Source organism: Camarhynchus parvulus, chromosome 14, assembly GCF_901933205.1.
Source record: "Camarhynchus parvulus chromosome 14, STF_HiC, whole genome shotgun sequence".
Classification (NCBI taxonomy): domain Eukaryota; kingdom Metazoa; phylum Chordata; class Aves; order Passeriformes; family Thraupidae; genus Camarhynchus; species Camarhynchus parvulus.
Window position 1 is genome coordinate 16,053,695 of NC_044584.1, and position 20,595 is coordinate 16,074,289.

At 38.3% G+C, this 20,595-nt stretch overlaps 1 protein-coding gene across 5 annotated transcripts in view; it reads right to left on the reverse strand.

Annotated features, from left to right (window-relative positions):
• RBFOX1 (RNA binding fox-1 homolog 1) overlaps nucleotides 1-20,595 on the reverse strand; it is an 815,431-nt gene that overhangs the window by 513,582 nt on the left and 281,254 nt on the right. For all 5 annotated transcript variants that reach the window (XM_030957849.1, XM_030957841.1, XM_030957844.1 and 2 more), the window contains one exon: nucleotides 13,987-14,034. In XM_030957849.1, coding sequence (XP_030813709.1) covers nucleotides 13,987-14,034 — 48 coding nt within the window. The remainder of the gene's footprint in view (nucleotides 1-13,986; nucleotides 14,035-20,595) is intronic.

The window sequence follows — 20,595 nt, forward strand, 5'->3', positions numbered from 1 at the left end:
GGTTTATCCCCAGGAGTGTCACATGGCAGCTCCAGATAAAAGAATCCCCTGCTAATTTCACCCTCCCTTATATAAATGTCAAGCATTGTGCAGCAGCCCACCCCCTAGGGACCCGTGTGCAAATGGTTTTTGTGAACAATTCTGTAACAGCAACCTTGTTGTGAAAGCCCAAGTTGTTTGGCAATCCCACACTCAGCAATGAGTGAAAACAAATAAATAAGCCTCACTATTACAGGTAATAAACCTGCTCAGATAAATATGCTTAAGCATGACAATCATATTAGAGAGCAAAGCAAATCTCAGCAAAATCAAAAGCTTTAAAAATGGTGGGGGCTGAGGTGTGCTTTTCAGTTTAGTAATGTATTCACTTGTGGTTTGAACAAATTAATAGAATTGCTTTTGTGAAAGAATTTCATCATGACTATTACAAAAATAAATAACACAAACTCTGTTTTCAAAAGCATCATCCCAGAACAATTCACCTACTTATCACCAAATCCTTCAAGCTGGTTTTGTGTTATATCATTCATATCCCTGCTTTGAGAATTGGCTACCCCAGCTTCTCTTTGCTCATTATGAACAGAAATAAATAAATAAAAAGGAAATCCTTATCAAGATACATAAATCCAGCAGTAATCCTCTCCCTCTAATAAAATAATCTAATACAAATAATGCCTAAATGACATCAAGAGTTCAGGGAGAAAAGGAGGAGGGAGGTGAAAGAGTGAAAGAAAAGCACTGAGGCTTCTGTCACAGTTAGGCCACTTGTGACAAAAAGTGCTCTCATTTTAGGCTGAAGTCTAAAAAAATATTGTTTAGGACTATTTTCCAGAGGCCAGCATGAAAAGTAAGCTGCATTTTGTGATGCCTTACATCAATTTAATTTCTTCATTGCCTGGTTCTTGTACGATTCAGAGAGAAAGAGAAGCTGCTGTCACACACGTGGATTTGATGCAACATATAAACAGGGAACTACAATTCCAACTATTTTAATGTATAAAAATGATACATTAATGTATAATTTTAATACATTAAAATAGTTAATGTATAAAAGAGATGTGGCCATTGGAATGTTTCAATTTTCACTACATACAACAAAAAGCAGTGAAGAAAAGTAGAAAGAAGAAGAGTGGCCTGAGAGAAGTAATTTTTTATTAATTTTGTTGTGCAAAACTCTTACAAAAATAGTTTTAGTGGAGTGAGGATTCACCACATTAAAGAATTATACACAGACAGCAGAAAAATTATTTTGGCATTGTGTCAGATCTAAACAAGCTCAATAAACATCCAGAAGAGCTGCAGTGACAGGGCAGGAATGGAGAGCCCAGACCGTGGCTTCTGCTGAGGATGAGCAGCCCTCAAAATAACTTCCAGGTTATTATGAAATGAAGTCGTTGGGGGTGAGCAATAAACCCAACACCTATTCCATTTAAAAAAGGAACAGGAGCTCCTGGCAGGTGTGTTCTTTAGCCTACAGTGCCATCGTCTGGCTATGGAAGCTATATCAGCACGGGGTGGGGAAATGCAGCCAGATAAATATTTAAATGTAAAAAAGAACAAGAACTGTTCTATGTACTATGTTCTATGTACAATGTACTATGCACATTTATAGAAATTCGTGGTACTGAGGGGAGGTGTAGTATTTACATGGAAAAGCATTGGATGCATAAATGAAAATGTGATTCTCAAATAAAGACAGAATATCAGAGCAGACCATTCAAACCAACTGACAAAAACTATGGCTAAAATGCCAAGTAATACAGAATCATGCTTGTCTTGCCATTTTTTTTCTTATTTTTCTTTTTCTAAATAGAGTTATTAGTTTAAAATTTAAGTTAAACTATGTAATTTGAAAACCATTGCTAAATAGTTTCTGATTGTGGACCTCAAAGACAAATGCACAAAGTGGTATTTCATTAATTAAGGGACAACAACAACATATTTTGAAGCACATATCTTGTAATATTTAAACCACATACATATAATCGACTCTGAGCTTCACTATGCCAGGGGAAAAATATCCAAAAAAGAGCATTTTCTTTCTTATAATGATTGTTGGGGGATCAACAATCCAGAGCTAACCAACTTTAGGGGCAAGCAAATCCAGCTTGAGTAATGTTTTAGACAAAGCTCAAATAAAAGTAAAAGAGACATTTTTGGTAACTAAGAACTATTAGGATCATCAGTCTGGTCCTAAAATTCAGATAGATAGGATAAAAAAATCTCCAGGACATGACACAAGCAGCTCTGGGAAAACTCACAATAAGCTTGGGTATGTTTCAAATACACAGGAAAGTAAGAGGCAAGGTAAGAGTAGTTTATGACATTTACATCAACTTTTTTTAAGCGAGTCTGAACTTTCAGAGCTCTTTTAATTAATTTTGAAGCAGCGTTTGAGCTGAGAGAGAACATACAAGGAATGTTTTGAAAGATAAATTCATTAGCATGCAGAATAACTTGGTCTAGGCTCCAGTCTGACTCAATTCTCAGAGTCTTCTGTGTCACATTACAGCAGATCAGATTTGAGTACACTGCCACTTGGTTTAAAGGCACAAAGTTAATAAATTCCCAATAGAGTTCAGCTTACAGAGCCTCCAAAATAAATATGGACACTCTGACAGAGCTTGCACTGGTTAAGAAACTTGAAAAGTGTGCAGAACTTCTAAAAATGATGACACCTCCCTTTGAAGACTTGACTTTAGGAACAAACATTAAAAGTTTTGGAACCCAATAATCTCCAAATCTCACAGCAACAACTAATATTTGCTTTTGCTCCAGCTGAGGCTGGAAGCTCTGCAAGTGAGCTCACATAATTCCTTTCTTTCCCCAGATGGAACTGGATGCTTTTTCCTCATGCAGTGAGACAGAGCCTCACTGCACTCACAGCTGCAATGTAAATACAGCAACCTTACCCAGCTGTCTAAATTATCTTATGGCCATGGCCAGGAGTGAGGGAATGCCAGGAATCACAAAGATTTTGGAGGTTCTTCAAAGGAATTTCAATGATACAGCAACATTCCATTTAAATTCATTTGGAAACACCAGTGATCGTAAATAAGGTCACCTGGGCTGGTTTGAAAAATTAATTTGGAAGTCCCTTGAAAGCATTTTCTTCTCACTGCAAACAAAAACTGGCCAGAAGTCCAGCACCTGGTGTGTGGGGTTATTCTGCACAGTGTAGGAAAGCTGTGACAGCACAGACCCGCTTTAAAGAAGCCAGCCTTCAGCTGAGATACAATCAGCTTTTTGGGACAGAATTTGGAAAATAAATGCAGCTGGAAAACACAACCATGTGCCAATTTGTGCTAGGATCAAAGCTAGGTCCATGGAGGACATGGACAACTCTTGCAATTGGGTTGACATAACGAGCTCCATTTCCAAGCATCCCAAAGGAATGCAAATACAGAGTCAAGGCAGATTCAGTAAAGTCCACTAGCTGGGGCAGCATTTTAAAAAAACAGCAGCATCATGTTAATATAATTGAAGTATCAAATCAACAAGGGCTCTGTAACCACATGGAAACAGAAAAAAACAGGTTTGCACATTAAAATGTTGCCCCAGAATGTGTTGCAAACAAAAATTAAATAATTTCTACATCACATTATCAGTGATTATATGAAATGACTTAATTCTTTATAACAAAACACACAGGGAAATTACCATGTCTGTTGTAGACTAAAACATCAGACATTAAAAACCAAGACTGTGGTATGGGTGAAAGAAGACCAGAAATTTTAATGCACAAAATTTGCCCATTAAATTAGGGAGAACTTCGTGCTTCACAGAACTGAAACAATTAATATGTGTTCTTAATTAATAATGTTCTTAATCTGACATACAATTCTAAGAAGACTTTGATACAAATGAAGCTGTACTAGAGAGATGGAGTCTTACTTTCCTGCATGCTATTGAATTTTAATGCTCTCATAGATTTGATGCAATACAGATTCTAAGAGTTTTCAATTTACCTTTTGCTTTTTTTTTTTGCTAGACGGTGTAGTAAAGATTCAAAATCCATTACATTTTAATGAACAGTGCATCACAGTTCTTCAAAAGCATTTTATAGAATATAACCAATACAGAAGGGCAAAGTTCTTTAGGTGTTCCAACTTTTCAAAACTACACAAATAATACTGTCCTAAGAAATTTTATCCCAAGGTCAGTTAGAAATACACTGAGCAATCATTTTGTATCTTCAACAGCAGTGAAAAGGCATCAAAGCAGATACAAACCCAACCCTTTTCATGCAGAAATATGTTCTGCTGCTTTGGAAAAGAATGAGGGAGATATTGACTTGCAAGGCCACAAGAGCCAGGCAGGATGCTCCTGACTGGATGTCACCTCCCACACCTGGCATCTCAGGTAAAAAGCAAGATTTTCTGTCGTTGCTGTGAACCAAAGAAATACTGGAATCTGTCTAGGATAAATACTGGAGTGTGTTTAGGAGACATAAAATAATACAGGTAGATGAGCACAAAGGAAATACAAGCCAGCAACACAACAAAACATCAAACCTTGGGTGCAAAGGCAAAAAGTTTCAGGAGGTACCAATAAGAGTGTCCTAACTAAGGCACAAAGAGTGTTTTCCATCCAGCTGTTGTGACAGCACCTCAGATGGTATAATAAGATTTTACACCTCCCTGCAAATTTTGTCTTACATTACCCATTAGCCAATTACCAGCAAAAGGCCACAGCAAGCCAAAGTTTCCAGGAACACAAACAAATCTGCTGAAACAGATGTTCCCTGCTGGATTTCAGACAATACACACATGGAACAAACCTGCTCTGTTCCTTACACTTCCACCTTTTTCAAGTAGTGAAAGTGAAAGAGGGTAACAGAGATCAGATTTTTGTTTTTAAATGGCTTTGTTTGGAAGTCAAAATGTTTGCTCCTTGCATGGCATGCATATTGCCATTATCTAGGAAAAAAAAGCTAAATTAACTTTCTTTTCTACATTAGCCTCCTTATAGGGATAGATGAAATGAAGAATAAATGAAGCCTTACTTTAGACTGCATATCAGCATTCTTTTTTAAACATTTATACTCTTTTTTTTTTTTCAGAAATAATCCCATATCTTTTAAAAAACAGTTGTGAGACATCAAGTATGACAGTGGGACATGCCTGTACACCAATCCTTCTAACATGGTCCTGGTTTAGTACTGAAGAGAGGAGATAAATGGCAGAATCCCTGCATTTTCCTGACCTTGATCAAGAAGAACAAATTTTTAGCTGAAGTGTGCAACACTGCTATGATTACATCAATCTAATCTGGAAAGCACATGGTTTATATATAAACCATGGTCTCTGTCTCATCCATCACATTGAAAGACAATAAAACATACTTCTGTTCAAAAAATCTGGAAAAAAATCCATTAACCCTTATTTTACTCCTCACATAAGAATCCTCAACCACGTTTCAAATACTACAGAAAGATGCATACATATTCAGGTTTCTAAATATGGAGATACATATATATAAAAATTTAAATGTAAGTGCTCTTATAAAAACAGACAAAAAGAAACTCTGCATCACTGCTGAAGAAATCAGTTCTGAAATAATGGAATTAGAAAGTTTTGATCAAACTGCCCAACCACCACCATAAAATATTTACAAAATAAATATTTAACTGGCAAGGGATCCAATACAACTAAAAAAGACAAACTAGAATAAATGAGAAATGAATTGGATTACTGGACAAAAGCATATTCTTGCACATGTTCAAGCTACTGGGAAAGTAATAGAGCCAGCAGGTACAAAAAAACCCTTCCAAATGTCTGCTTACCCTTTCCTGATCCAATCACAGCCACGCTGTTAATCAGGCTGGATTTCATCCCAGATATTAATTTGGCAAACAAAACAATCATCTGATTCATTCTGTCCCCTTCAGATATGCTGAAAACAATCTGCCACTGATAATCTTGCCATGCATGTGCTCCTGGAGAGCCATCTGATCAATTTGTGCTGAGATGAGATCTCTGCACTCACACACAAATGCCATAGAGCTTTCCCTATCCCTTCACAGTGTGGAAGTGTGTCCTGTAATGCCCAAGGAATGTGCACAGTGGAGGGAGGCAGCTCAAGGAGTTATGGACTCCTTTGGACTAAAAATGAATGAATCCTACAGATGAATTCATGCTGTGCTGGCTCATCACAGCATCACTGAGCAGAGGAGCCCAGTTCTGCTGCTGGGATCCCTTCAGCCTTCCTCTGCACCTCCTGGGCTTTGGGTTTGGTTAGGGCTTTTTGTGTCTTCACCTAATAAACTATCTCAGCTCATGAACTGTCTCACTTTCACCTTTCCTGTGCCTCTCCCATCCCAGTGTCAGGCGGCTGGGGGTACCAGCTGCTGCCTCAGCCAGCTCACCAGTGTGCCCAGCCCTGTGGGTGACATTCTGTCCCTCCTCCTGCACTGTGACAGTGCTGTTGAGCATAAGCAACACTTCTCTTGGAATCACTGTTTGCAGAGAACCTCATTGCCCAAAATAATTCCCAACATGAGCCAGCTCCTGGACAGCACCTGGGTACCAGCAAGGGGTTAACAGAGAGGAGGAATCACAGAGCTCCAGCCTCTGGAGCCAAATATCCCATGCAGGACTCCAAGCCTGTCCAACAGACTCAGATGTTGCTGCAGGCACAGAACTGAGCCCACATGAACAGAGGGTCAGTGCACTACCTCTACTCCCATCCACAGTAATGCTGAAGACATGGAGAAGAAGAAACAAATGATAATTTTAATACCTAATATTCCTAAATATTTCCATAAGAATTTATTCTTATTCTCATTTTTTTATTCTGGTTATAAGGAGAAAAAATGCAAAAATATAAGCATTGATTCATATTTTCAATATAAAAATTTAAACTTTCCATAGGTACACAGCATTTGATACAGAAAGAATGTTATTTATCTATGTCCAATTTATGATTTAAGGCAGTGGCCTGCATTGAGTTCTTCTCACAAATCTCAAGTGCCATTCCCAAGTTTCCTATACAATAGTTCCAGTGAAGAGTACACAGGACTGCACAACTTTTACACCACAGTGGAGCAGCCTGAGGTCAGAGCATTTGTCTGTGTTAAATGAAGACAGAGCAACTGCAACCTCCTCTAAAGCAGCATATTGGTGAGCTTGTAGCTCTACTACAAGGACTGAATAAATCATAAAAGAACTCACATTTCCATCCCTTTTTTCTGGAGCAATACATAATCTCTGATTTCTAACTCACCAACAGGGCTCTTTAAGGATAGTTTAGGAAAACAAACCTTTCAGGGGATATTTTCCTTACTGAGAGGAAAATTAACATGTTGGAACAAAACACTTCCATACCTAAGCACAGGTTGGCAGTAAGTGAAATGAAAGAAAAGGTCCCAACCTGAGACTCTTCTGTCTGTACAGAGATAATTTTTCTCACACCAGTGTAAGCCCTCCCTTCTCTTTCAGCGCTCTTTAGACCAGGTCCAAAAACCCTGTGACCACAAAAATACCTACAAATAAGGTGGCTCATAGGTACATGTTGTCAGTTCAGTCCTTCTTTATCAAATCTCCCATAAATAATGATTAAAATCTTTATTTCAAAAAGTGAGAAAAAAAAAAGACCAAGAAGGAAATGTCAACTGGACACTGACTTGTCTCTAAAGCATCAATGACTATGAAACTCTCTGGCACAGGTAAACTCTATAAAACCCCACACTGAGGAGCCTGGGTTATGAACAGCTGGCACCACACAAAACCTTTTAACAGGAAATGTTCCATCACAGCAGCAGAAGCTGCAGCCTCCCATTGCTGTGAAGCTTTATTGGTTCACAAAGACAGACAAGATCCATGTTACCATTCACAGCACACCAGTATTTACAGTTCTGTGAGGCTTTCCCTTCTTTATATAACTTCAAAAGCCAATTCCTCTCTACTTTTATAATTGTTGAAAACTTAATGGCCAAATGGCAACAAAATTTCAGCCATGCTGGAGTCTCCCACGAATTATTCTTCACTTAATTCTGACAGATAATCAGCATCAACTCAGGCTTGAGTTATCCCTTTCCCCTCTGATTCTTCTCCCCTGAATCTCAATATTTTACCTTTACATTTTGTCAAGTATTAAAGCAAACAGTTTCTGTCTCCTGCCCTCCCCCTTGTCCCCAAGTGAAACATAATTACTTGTATGCAATGCAGGTACAGTACATATGAACATATGCCAAAGTAACTTGTGCATACATTTACTTCAGTGCTAATAAAATATTTTATTCATGCATATAAAAGAATGTTCTTTCTAGCTCGGTGAGCTTTTTAAGAGTTATTAGCAGGAATGCGTCATATACCTAATGACATTTATTTCAAGGTAGAAGAGATTCAAAAAGAAAAGTAAAATAAAGTCTGAGAACTAATTCTGTAGACAATCACAGAATCATAATTTTGGGATTTATCCAAATATCTTCAAAATGAAGATTTGAAAAAAAAAAATCTCCCAATAAAAATGTAATTTATTTGCAGCAGCATTCATGTTTACACATATTAATACAGGGATAGGAGATGTGATGGCTCAAGGTGGAACACATTGGGCAAAAAACACACTGTAGTAAAAGCTTTTTTTAGCCCTGTGCCTTAGCAGGCATTGCAGCCCAGCAATTCCACTATCCATGTCCCTTCTGTGTATTCAGCATATGTACAAGTCATGCAGCAGAACACGTTGACACTTCAGTGGGAGGTCAAATTATTGTTTTGGCACTTCTGTCACGCCTGTCACTTCAATTCCACTTTATCCAATTACAGATTGCTAGATAGAGTTGGATTAAGGGGAAAGACAGACACACACACACACAGAGGAGCAACTGTCACCACTTCAGTTGTGAAATCCCATAATTGCATGTCAGTGACAGCGAGAACAAGAGAGCAGTAATAGGGCTGACATTATGAGCATTCAAATACCAGGAAACTTTGCAGCAAGACTTTGCACTCTGTCAAGCCACATGCCAGGAAATGGACTGGATTTCTGAGCAATTCCTCACATTAGAATTGCCAATATTTATTAGGCTGGCTAATAAATAATGCAGTGTCTTAAGTTGCAGGGCAACTTTCAGCTCCCTGTTTTCTCAGAAGTGTTGCTTTTATTTGAAAAGAACATAAAACTAAGACAAAGGAGAAAAAGAAATCCTTTGGTTTAAAAATATAGCCAAAAGTAGTATAAATAGCAATAAATACTGCCTGAATAACGTAGATTGTGGATTTGATTGAATTTTCTGAGTTTAAGGATCCCTGGAGAGCAACAAATCCTGATTTCAAGATCTAAATATAGATAGATCTATATATAAATAATTGTGAAGGAAGCCAGCCATGGATTTCAAGTGACTTTTCTGGTAACAAACAAACAACACACACCACACACACTCCTTAGATAACTTTACCCTTTTGAAGAAGTTGTGGAAACTCTGCAGCTGAGGAAGGCATCACATAAATCTGACTTACATGAGCTGAGATGTCAGGGGAAACATCTGCTGTGCTGTGACAGGAGGCTGCTATTCCTGGAACAGCTCATTATTCCCCCTCTGGGTTACTCCCCCTGCTTCCTCAATTCTGTGGTCAACCCTCTCCACTTTGTGTGGTCCTGTCCTGCAGTGGTTCAACAACTCCTGGCACTGTTTGTGCACCAGGGAAAGAGGCAGGAGAAACAGGAATCATTTGTTCATTCTGTCAGAGGGGCCATTAGCATTCAAAACTTCCTTAGATTCCTCCAAATCTATACCCAAATACAATTTAGACACTTCCCTACCAATCCATTGGAGTCGGTGATCTTCCCTCACAACAACAGCAAAAAAAAAATCTTTCAATGGGAGTGAAAATGCAGCTCAATAATCCACACAATTATGCAGATTGCGCAATGCCTTCACAAGGGAATAAAAATGACACTGACTCCTCTTCACTGCTAAAGAGCCCCTAAACAGCAGGAAAAGGGACTACCATGAAAGAAAACACTGTAATAACAAATCCGCATCTATGATGCCAGGAGCTGACTTAGTCCCTCCATGGTGCTCCTCACTATTTGATACCTTATTAATTCCCTTCTACAGTAATCTGAAGATCAGAGAAACTGGATAAACTTTTTCTCCTAAAAAACCCATTCTCTTAAACTCCCAGAAAATACATCTTTATATGATCACTATGAATAAACTAAAAGAACCCCAAAAACAACCTGAAAGGAGCCATTGAATAGACAAAGCAAAATATATTTGTAACGCTTTTCTTTTTCTCCTCATTTTGTCTCAGACACACTTTATAACCTTGCCTACATCTGCCCTTCATCCATCTATTTCTCCATATGTAACTCAAGCCATAGAACTGTAAGTACTTTCCTCATAGGTGTTTTTAATTTGTTTGTAAAGTAATTTGAGATCCACTGACAGAAGGTACTAAAGGAAAAAAAATGAATTATTTTGCACAGCAGGCAGAGAAAAGGAAAGGCATTACTGCCTCCCCCAAATCCCACAGCAGGTAATAGGGAGTTAGGAACATTATGGCACCCCAGGGAACCTTCCTGCCTTCCTGACCCATCAGGTTATTGCCCTGATGCTCTGCCATAAGCTCTGCAGCTCTCATAAAGCCTCTGCACTCCCAGCTCTGAAGTGGGACATTTTCAAGTCAAGATGCATCTCAAAAATATTCTCTCCATCAGCCACGTCCTTCTCCAGAAGGGAAAATGCAGCAGGACACCCTGGGCGACCTTGAGCCCCCTGCTAATGGTGCTGAGCTGCTGCTGAGTGGGGGCATTTACAGCAGGAGAATGGCTCTGAACATTGCAGCCAGCACAGCCCCATTAGGGGCAGAATAAACTGAAATAAAACACAGATGAAACAGCCAGAGCTGAAGAATAAAACATTCCCAGCATGGTGAAAACAAGCTGAGACAAAATTATCCAGCACAGAAAGGTCACTGTAAGTTAACTTCCAGTTTGCAGTGTCAGGTGAAAATGTCACACAAAGGATGTCAGGGGATGTAACTTCATATCAGAGTTTTGGTTTCACAGCATTGCCATGAATTCATTTGATGATATGACAATTGCAGAGTAAAACAAAGTATGTCCTTTGTGCTCTAGTCAGATCTCAAAGACAGAGCAGAACTGGGAGAAATCTTATTTACAGTTTCTTTTTCTATTTATATTTTTGGAGATTACTGTTTGAAGCAAGTCCCATATAAGCATTTAAAAAATTGCTCAGACCAAGTAAAGATATGAACTGAGATTAAATTAAAAAACAAGGAAGATTTATAAAATATAATTCTATAAAAAAGCAAGGCAGGTTTTTCAGGTAATGGGAGATGATGGAGCTGTGCAAGGGCAACACCAACAAAAATGCTGCACAGATTAGAAGCCTTCTTAGAGACAGACAGTGGTTTGGTTATATCAAATGGAAGGATTTCAAAGGAACCCACGTGCTCTCCCTCTTGGCAAAATGGCCAATATCCTTATTAATTGCCTTCCACCAGAACTATTTTGTTTGTGCCCAACACACAGAGTTCTATCAGAAAACATGGGTAAAAGGAAAACCAACCTGACCATCTGCCATCAGCCTTGCAATAGCAGAACATCACACAGGCTTTGGAAACATGGCTCAAATTCCCAAACATCACATGGCTAGCTGCACATTTCCATGGATTTTTTACAAAAAACACACATGGAATGTTTTTAACAGGATTTTTCCTGTGACAATTTAAAGGTCACTTTTCTACATTGGTTTCTTTGAGAAGCAAAGCTGAGTTCACACGAGTCATTAAACATCCAATATTGTGATGTTCAGAATGGTGGTGGGAGATCAAAACAAGAAAGCTTGGGAGTGTCAAATGCAGGAAAAAAGTATTCATTAAGTAGAAGAAGAGTTGTACATGCAGTTATGGGTCTTCTGCTGGGAAAGGCACAGGCAATTAAGTAATTCATAATTATCCAGGCCAGAGAGAGCAGAGTGTGCATTGCTTGTCACCTGGTATTCTCAAACCTGGGAGCTTTTAGCCTTGCAGGAAATAAATAAAAATCTTACATAGAAAGGTCAGTTGAAGACAATGAAAGGAGAGGCAGATCACAGTGATGAAGTGGTTATGATAATTAACTGCTATTTTGGAATTTACAGAATAATAGATTTCAAAATAATAAGTACAGTTATTAGATTTGAGTTTGCCTGCAGGCAATGCTTTAGTCATGGTTACATAAATTTCTGCTTCAGAAGTTGTAGATTAGAAAACTTCAGAAACAAAGGAACACAAGAAAAGGCACCTTGCAGGTTTCTAGTTTGTGGTTAAATGGGAAAATTTCCCATTAATTACTAATGATATAGTTCATTAGTAGTATATTTCATTATGGAAGTGCAAATTATTAGATACTAATGATGCATGCCCTAATTGCAGTAGTTTGTCTTGATTTCAAGTTCAATGAAATAAAAATATTTATTTACAATATTTCAGGTTTATCAATTACGTTACATTCTTAACTGATGCTTTCAACAAACATGAAACAATTCATTAGTATTAACCAAGACTGATGGATCTGTGTTTGATGATCACTGGTAACTCCCTCCCTGGACTGGAAAGAACAACTGCCTCCTAAACTTGGTGGAATCTTCAATTTTGGGACCAAACACAGAGAAAAGATGAAACAGATTGTGCAACAAGAGGTGTTGATCACATTCCTGATCTTTCAAAATAAAATGCTCAAACAAAATAACAAAAGGAAGAAGAAAAATCCAGGGGTTTTCTAGACAATCCTTTCTGCTAATTGCAATCTCTGGATATCCTGAGTCACTGAAGGTGGAAACCACCCTAGCGCAGAGCAGTCCCTTTGAGTCACGAGAGAAGGGCTCAGACACACATCTCCTGAAATTCCTCCTGAGGTACAAACCATGCATCATAAACCAGGAAAAACCCACAGTTCACTGGCAGCAGGCTGGGCTCTGCTAGATTAAAGTTGCAATACAAGGAAGAAATACAACACTTTAATAAATTATTGTTCAAAGCTTGTCAGGCTCCTGACACCTCTTCCCATGATTCACACTACAGAAAGAACTTCTGGCTTGGCAGTTTTAGTAGTTGCTAAATACTGAAAAAAATCAAAACTTGGGGTTTAGTTCTAAAGTCCCAGCCTGCATTTTAGCACAATTTAAAGAAACATGAACCTAAATGGAAGCACCTGGAGAGTTTGATGCAAGCTGATGCTCAGAACTTGCAGCCTCACTGAGACAGAGCAAGTACCAGCTGGACTTCAATCACATGTCATGTGCTCAACTCTTCCACAAACTCAGTTACTATCCCACACAGAAATACCCTGCACAGATCTAGTCATCCCAGTTTCAAATTTCAGTAGCAACAGATTTTCAAACAAAACACATACTCTCTTTAAAATTGCATTGATATTATTTCTGACAATTATATATATATTTTTTAAGCTGAAGGTTTCTTTGTGAAGCCTTTGTTTCTTGGATAGTTTTTACCATGAGTAAGGTGAAAAACACAACTGAAAACATATTTGTATCTGGTTTATATTTGTCCACAGAAAATAAAACTGGAAACATTTGTTTTAATCAACCCTTTAAAGAAAAAAAATAATTCAAAGGTACTACTTCTAAAGCAAGAAAAAGCAATCATCTTGCTGTCTTACAAATATTTAACATGGTATGCCAACTTTATCACGACAGACACACAATCACTTTGTTAACAATGTAAATTAAGAATAGGAAATGCAACTGCCTTTTAAACTTTTTTGTAGTATAAAGAGATTAGGACTGTAATTCCCTTCTTCTATAAAAACAGTTATTCAAATTTTTAACAGATATATTCAATAGAGTAAGACTGTTTTGTCCCCATTGAATTTAAAATACAACATGAACACTTATGCATGCAAAGAACCATAAAATAATTTCACATGGTTTAATTTAAAAAAAAACACAAAGAACAACCAGAGAAAATCCCAGCTACTAGAGTTGCCTGAAAAATCACATTAAAACAAGCCACTTACTTTTCTGTCCTCAGTTTCTACACCAGAACTGCACTCTGCTTTAGTGTCCTGAAAGCACAAACAGAGAAGCCCAAGTCACAAACACATTGACCAGCACTGGGGAGTAACTCAGCCTGAAGAACTGTTATTTTTCTACACAGTTATTGAATATACAATATCTAGTATTGTGCCTTTAGGTGAAGTTCATTAAACTTTACTACAGGCATAAATTTAAGGACAGGATTGAAAAAACACACACACAAAAAAACCCCCAAACCTATTTCAATAGAGTGTAGCCAGCTCTCAGGAGAAAATATGATTTGTTAGTATATATTTTCTTTTTTGCTTGCATCTTGAGGAAAATTTATTTCTTACTCACATTTTTTTTTAATAAACAAATCATGGGAACTGACATAAATATGAAGGTGAGCTAAAGAGGAGAAACTGCTCAAGCTTCTGTGTGTTGATAGATATTTGTGTCTGAATCTCAGTGCAATGCGCAAAACAGCCAAGCCTCTGTTTATGATAAACATGAAAATGTGTGTGCACAGACTCGTACACATGTGGATATCTTGGACATGTTTTCTCGAGGAGTGAAACAAATTATCTCAAACCTAAGGACACCCAATACATGATCCTTTTATTCCTAAAGCATTTTGACTCATTGAATCTATGGGGTTTTGTGCTGAAGACATGCAGGGATAATGGTTATCATAAAAATTACACTCCAAAAAGCATTAATTGCTTCAGTCACCCTTTTTACAGCAAGTTACTACGGGAAACTGAGTAAGCCAAGTACAATTTAAGTCACTAAACTGTAGACAAGGGCCCTACTAATTTTTTTCCAACTTTACTTTTCTAGTGAGGAGATTCTTGGAAACAAATTTTAACCATTGCAGCTTTAGAGATTTCTCTTGGGAAAAGAATAACACGTGGCTGAGGGACAATTTTTTGTGAAAAGTACTTCCCCAACCTCTCCCCAAAGCTGGAACTACTCTAATCAGATTTCAGATTATTGGTTAGTTACTTGCCCATAAATTCAAATGCTGATAGCAAATAGCAGCTCCTATTAAAAATGAAAATAAATGTAAAATAAAGAATTTATGTTTCTTCTACAGCATGTCTAGTCATCTTAAATGAAAGACTGGTTTTACTTCAAAGCCAAACACTTCCTACCAACACCTATAAAAGATCTCCAAAAATTAAATAATTCAACCGAGTAAGATAAAGCAAGGTTTCCTGCAAAAAAATACTTTCATTCACAGCAAATTATATTAAAGATGGCTTCATAAGGCATATCAAGTTGTGTCACTTCTTAAGCAGTAAAAAACCATTTGTTATTCTAGCCAGCCTAATACATGAATCAGCACCTCTAATACTCTTTATATTGCACCACTTTTCATGGGGAGCCAGATTGCAGTTTGGGGAATATAACACTCAAAAATTTTGTTTCAAGTGTGCCTTACTGGCAGCCAGACAGTCTTTCCCCACGTCTCCCATGTGGAGGAGAAGGAAATTCTCTCTCTGCCTACAGGCTCACTTCCTGAGCCTGTTTGGATACTGACACCTGCTTCTTTTCTGGGGAGGGAAAAAGCTCAGCTTTTCAAAAGCTCACTTCCTGAGCCTGTTTGGATACTGACACCTGCTTCTTTTCTGGGGAGGGAAAAAGCTCAGCTTTTCAAAAGCTCACTTCCTGAGCCTGTTTGGATACTGACACCTGCTTCTTTTCTGGGGAGGGAAAAAGCTCAGCTTTTCAAAAGCCTTCTCCCTCATGAGAATGAATTCAAGCTCCATTAGCACCAGTGGTCTTCATGTCCTAGCTGTGCCCTAAGTCACCTTTTGGAAAGGGTGTAATGTTCTTTAACATATTTATTGGTTAATCAAAAATGAATCATCTCTTTCCATATTACCAAGGACAAGAGTGGCTCTGTCTCACACACTGACCTGAATTAACTGAAAGCAGAACAAAGTAGCTCCTCTCAGACTGTAGTCATGGCTATTACAGGCTCTCAGCATGATGGATATACCTGAAGACTCAACAGCACTCTGGTCAATGTATTTTGCTATTTTACCACTGTCCTTCCCCATTAAAAGCAATTTCTAAGAGGCCCAAGTTCACAAGCATCCATTACACAATTGAAAATGCAGTTTTACCTGGATGAAACAAAACTCATCTTCCTCCCAGCACAGTTTATGTGGCCTGGTTGTCTGGAGCAGCAAAGAGAGGCACCAGAGCAGCCTCAGCCCCCAAAAAAGTGGGGCCAGCCCAGCTGAGCCTGCTCTGCTCAACCAGGAGTTAATGAGATAACGAGCTACACCTGGAGCTGAGACAGCACCTGGAACCCAGACCCCAAGCGGAAACGAGATCTCACCTGGAACCCAGACCTCAAATGGAACCCAGACCTCAAATGGAACCCAGACCAGTCCCAGGAAAAGTTTCAGGCTGAATGGCAAATTTCAGCATTTCTACTCCATGTTTTATCTCTGAACATTAGACAAGTATTTCATCCCCTAGAGTCTGGCTATCTATCTAAAGAAATGGAAAGTGAATTTTTACAAATTAGCCACTGCATCTTTAGCAATGAAAGCCACATCTGCATGGGTTCAGGCTCACTGTAAGAATGTGTTATCTTTGAAATTATGCAGTCAGATTTAAAAGAAATAGCTGTATGTTTTCAAGGCTAAACACCTAGATTCAGACTTCTGCACAAGGGCAAGATAAAAACCAGTTAATTTTCTGAAGGAATTAGTGTTGTAACTCTTTAAACCAGTGAGGCTACTGACTTAATCAAATCGATGTTTAAATATAAATATTTGAATATATGTCTACATCCTAGATATACCTCTTTTAAAGAAAAAATGTACACAGACCCTAAGCTTTAAAAATCATCAAAATGAATCATCTGTCAATCTCAGAGCAAGAAGGGAAGAGATGAGAATGTTCCTCTCTGGGAGACATCTGTGCTACTTTCTCTAAGTGCAAAATGACAAAGCGCTGTCACTTCCTATGTGTATTGCAAATTTCCCAGCTCTATGAATTATTTGAGATGGAGAGGAACCCTTGCTGAAAAGCAATTGTAAAATCCTAGAGATCTGAACAATGGATCAGGCTCCTTCTCTAATGTTGTTACATCACCAAAAAAAAAAAGAGTAAAAACTCAGAAAATATGTTCCTTTTGAAGAATTATTTTAGGTATTTTATATAATTATAAAAAACCTCATAGACTGGAAGTATTCTATGGAAGTTTCATGGAAAAGTTAGAATTAAATAGAAAACCCTCTCATCCATTTCAGTTGAAAACCAACACAATTCCTTTTTTCTCTAGTTGTCACTGCTTAACAGCCAATTAAACAACATTATTACAAACATTTTAAGAGCTCTATGTTTTATATATAATTTGCCTTTTTGGTCTGTTTTGTTTGGTGGCAGCAACAGGGAAACAAAGCAAGGTTTTCTGCAGGAATTTGGGAGCAATGCAGGACAAGAACAAGCTTAAGGGCTGGGATTTTTCAAGTTTAGCACACTGAGGAGCAAATGTACCACTTCATCAACAGTTGTATAAAAATTTTACTGTACAAATCTACCACCAGTAGAACAGATCTACCACCTTCATCAACAGCACTATAAAAAACAGTTACTGAACAGAGGGAAGTGAAAGCTCTAGAAAGCACAAGTAATTATTGGTAGTAACACGGCCCTGAATGAGATTTTGGCTTTAGGAAGCAGTAGAAACCTGCATACATTTTACATGGTTTCTGTAATTGTACATTTAATTTCACTCCTGGAATTGCAACCAGGAGCAGTGAAATCACTATCCTGAAGCATCCCTGGTGCTGCTAACACCCCACACCTTGAGTAGCCTGAGCTTTACCACACACTGCAGTTTGCTCCCTCCCTGCCATCCCAGCCCTAATCCCTTCCCCTGCTGCCCTGCCATCCCCACACAGGCTGCCAGAAACCTCCCAAACAACCACAAGAAGCAGAAACTTTATAAAAATGGTCTGAATTTCCAACGTGTTTCCTTTCCTCGTGTGAACAACAAGGCGCAGGGAAAGGCAAACCGAATTCCTGTGCACGCACTACCCTCGCACAGCCCAGGGCAGAAGGATGAGCCTCTGCAGCTCCAACCAGCCCAGGGCTCCCCCGGCTGGGTTCTTCTGTAATATCAAGGATGAGCAGCAGGTGGAAGCAAATAACCTTGTAAAATCCTGTTCAGCCTCCCGTGAAAGATAAACCGATTGCTGGTCAGGTGTTTTACACGTGTCCTTGGCACCCCAAGAAATAATGGTTTTTTCTTCACAGTACTGGTTTCCAGTTTCATGAAACAAACAGTAGCTTAAAGGTGGTTTGCATCTTTTTTTTTTCTTTTTTTTTTTTTTTTTTTTTTTAATTTGCATGGCTGAAATGGACCCCTTTTACTGACTAAAGCATTTAAAAAGGTAACATGACCTTACACAAAATAAGAATATATACACACACATATATCTAAAATTAAAAAGTACACAGACTTGATAACTCTAGGTTATTGATTCTTCTGGGTATTTTTATTGACTGGTTAAATATCTCAAACCCCTGAATTATTGAGAAAAAATACTTAATGTGTTTCTCTATCCATTGGCTATTATGTTTCATTACTGCTGCTAACAAACAGGCTGCCAGCAGAAGAATTCATTTGAATTTCATATTAGTTCTATTTCATCCATCCCAGAGAACAAATTAACCACACAGTAATACTTACTGAAGAAGAAAATAAATGAAAAATGAAACCTTAGAATGTGACATTCAAGTCTTCACTAAGTTTGTCCCCAGCAACTCAGGCAGAAGCCTCTTCAAATTAACAAACCAATTCAAGGATCTGAATGGCTTCAACAGTTGCAATGTCAAAGATGTAGGAGAGGAGCTTTATTTTGAAAGAAGTAGCTTCATCTCTATTTACTAACGTTTGTGGACTAAGAGGTTTGTGCGTACAAGCTCAAACCAGGAGGAAATTGGGCCATCTGCACCTATTTCTGATGGCTCAGGGCAGCCTTGGGGCACTCTGAGTGGAGTTAAAAAGGAAACAACCCACCTGAGCACAGATTTAAAATCAAATTCTCCAGGTTCAAGGGAGATTTATTCTCTTGTTTCTAGATAAAAGTAGACTGTAAGAGGAAGGTTTGCAAGACTTAGAAACTTAACTGACAAATTTTATAATAAAAAATGACTGCTTACAAAAATACTGCTGTATTTTTAATAGAGATTTGAAAGTCCTGGTGTGTGTGTGCCCTCCCACACAGCCACCCACCACCCTGCTGTGCCAGTGAGAACCCAGCTCTGCTTTTTTCTGCTTTCTGCTGCTTTTTCTGCTTTCTTCTGCTTCCAGCCCATTGCTTATGCTCATTTTCAAAGTTATGAAGAGTTAATTGTTATGGTTTTTTTCCCCCCCAAGGAAAGCTTTGACTTTTTCCTAACTAAAGACTTGTTTGAGGGAACAGGTACTGCTGCTGCTGGAGCTTTATGGACTGGAGTATATAAAACATTCACACTCCTCTTTCTTTTCCTTCTCTCACCTTCAGGAGTCACTTGTCCTTTCCCTAACGCTCTTCAAACACTCAGAGATGCACAGACACGTCTGCCCAGCACAGAACCCTCGAGCCTCACACTCCCCTCCTCTCTCCAAACAGATGTTTCATTAGCCCAGCAACGCAAAGGTACCCGAGGGGAAAACCTCCACCTTTCTCCTCAGATCTCCCAAAACCACACAGAAAATAGGCAGCATTTTTGGAAGATACAGATGTAATTTTAAGATGTGAATCAGTCATGGAGCAGTACTGAGCTGTAAATACTGGCTTTTGAAGCCTAGGTCAGGTTAAGACTAAATTTTGGGCTAGTAAATATTTCATTTTCAAAGCCAGCAACAGAAACTGCCATTTGGTAAATTTGTCAGTTTGGACAGTACAAAAACACTTAAGATTCCTTAATGCAACATCATTTTAAACCTGCAGGTCAAATCCAAAATTCCTTTTCTATGTATCCCTCTACTTTCAAGGCTGAAAATACACAGGAACTTCCAGAACTGTAAATTTCAACAGTTTTAAACTGTTAAAACTGGATTTTTAAACCATATTTTATTTATCGAATAAAATTGCCTTAGGTGTCAGGTAGGCCAACAGCCACATAAATAGTCATGTTTGAAATCACTGAAATCTAGGTGATATAGATATAGATATTCCTGATAAGTCCAAGGAGCTGAGAAAGCTGCTGGTGTGATTTCAGCACAGCCACACACTGTGTAAGCTGGCTAAAGTGACAATATGTACCTGACAATATATAGCCAAAGTACAGATGTAACTTTTAGAGAAAGAAACCTAATATAACAGTTTATGTTTTCAAATTAACAACAGCACAAGGGCACAACACAATTCCTGAAGGAATCTATGGTTTTTTTCAGTCAGGTTTCCTAAATGAAACAAGCACATAAAATTGCTTCATACCTCAGATGCCTCAAAACCTTTAGAATATCTTTACTAAGTTCTGCCATATTTGACAGAGAAATAAATAGAAGCTCAAAGATAGTCCTGTATTTTTCATAAATGAGTGCCTGAGGAAAAGATAGAGCATCACTTGCAAAGCCATGCCCCACTCAGCTG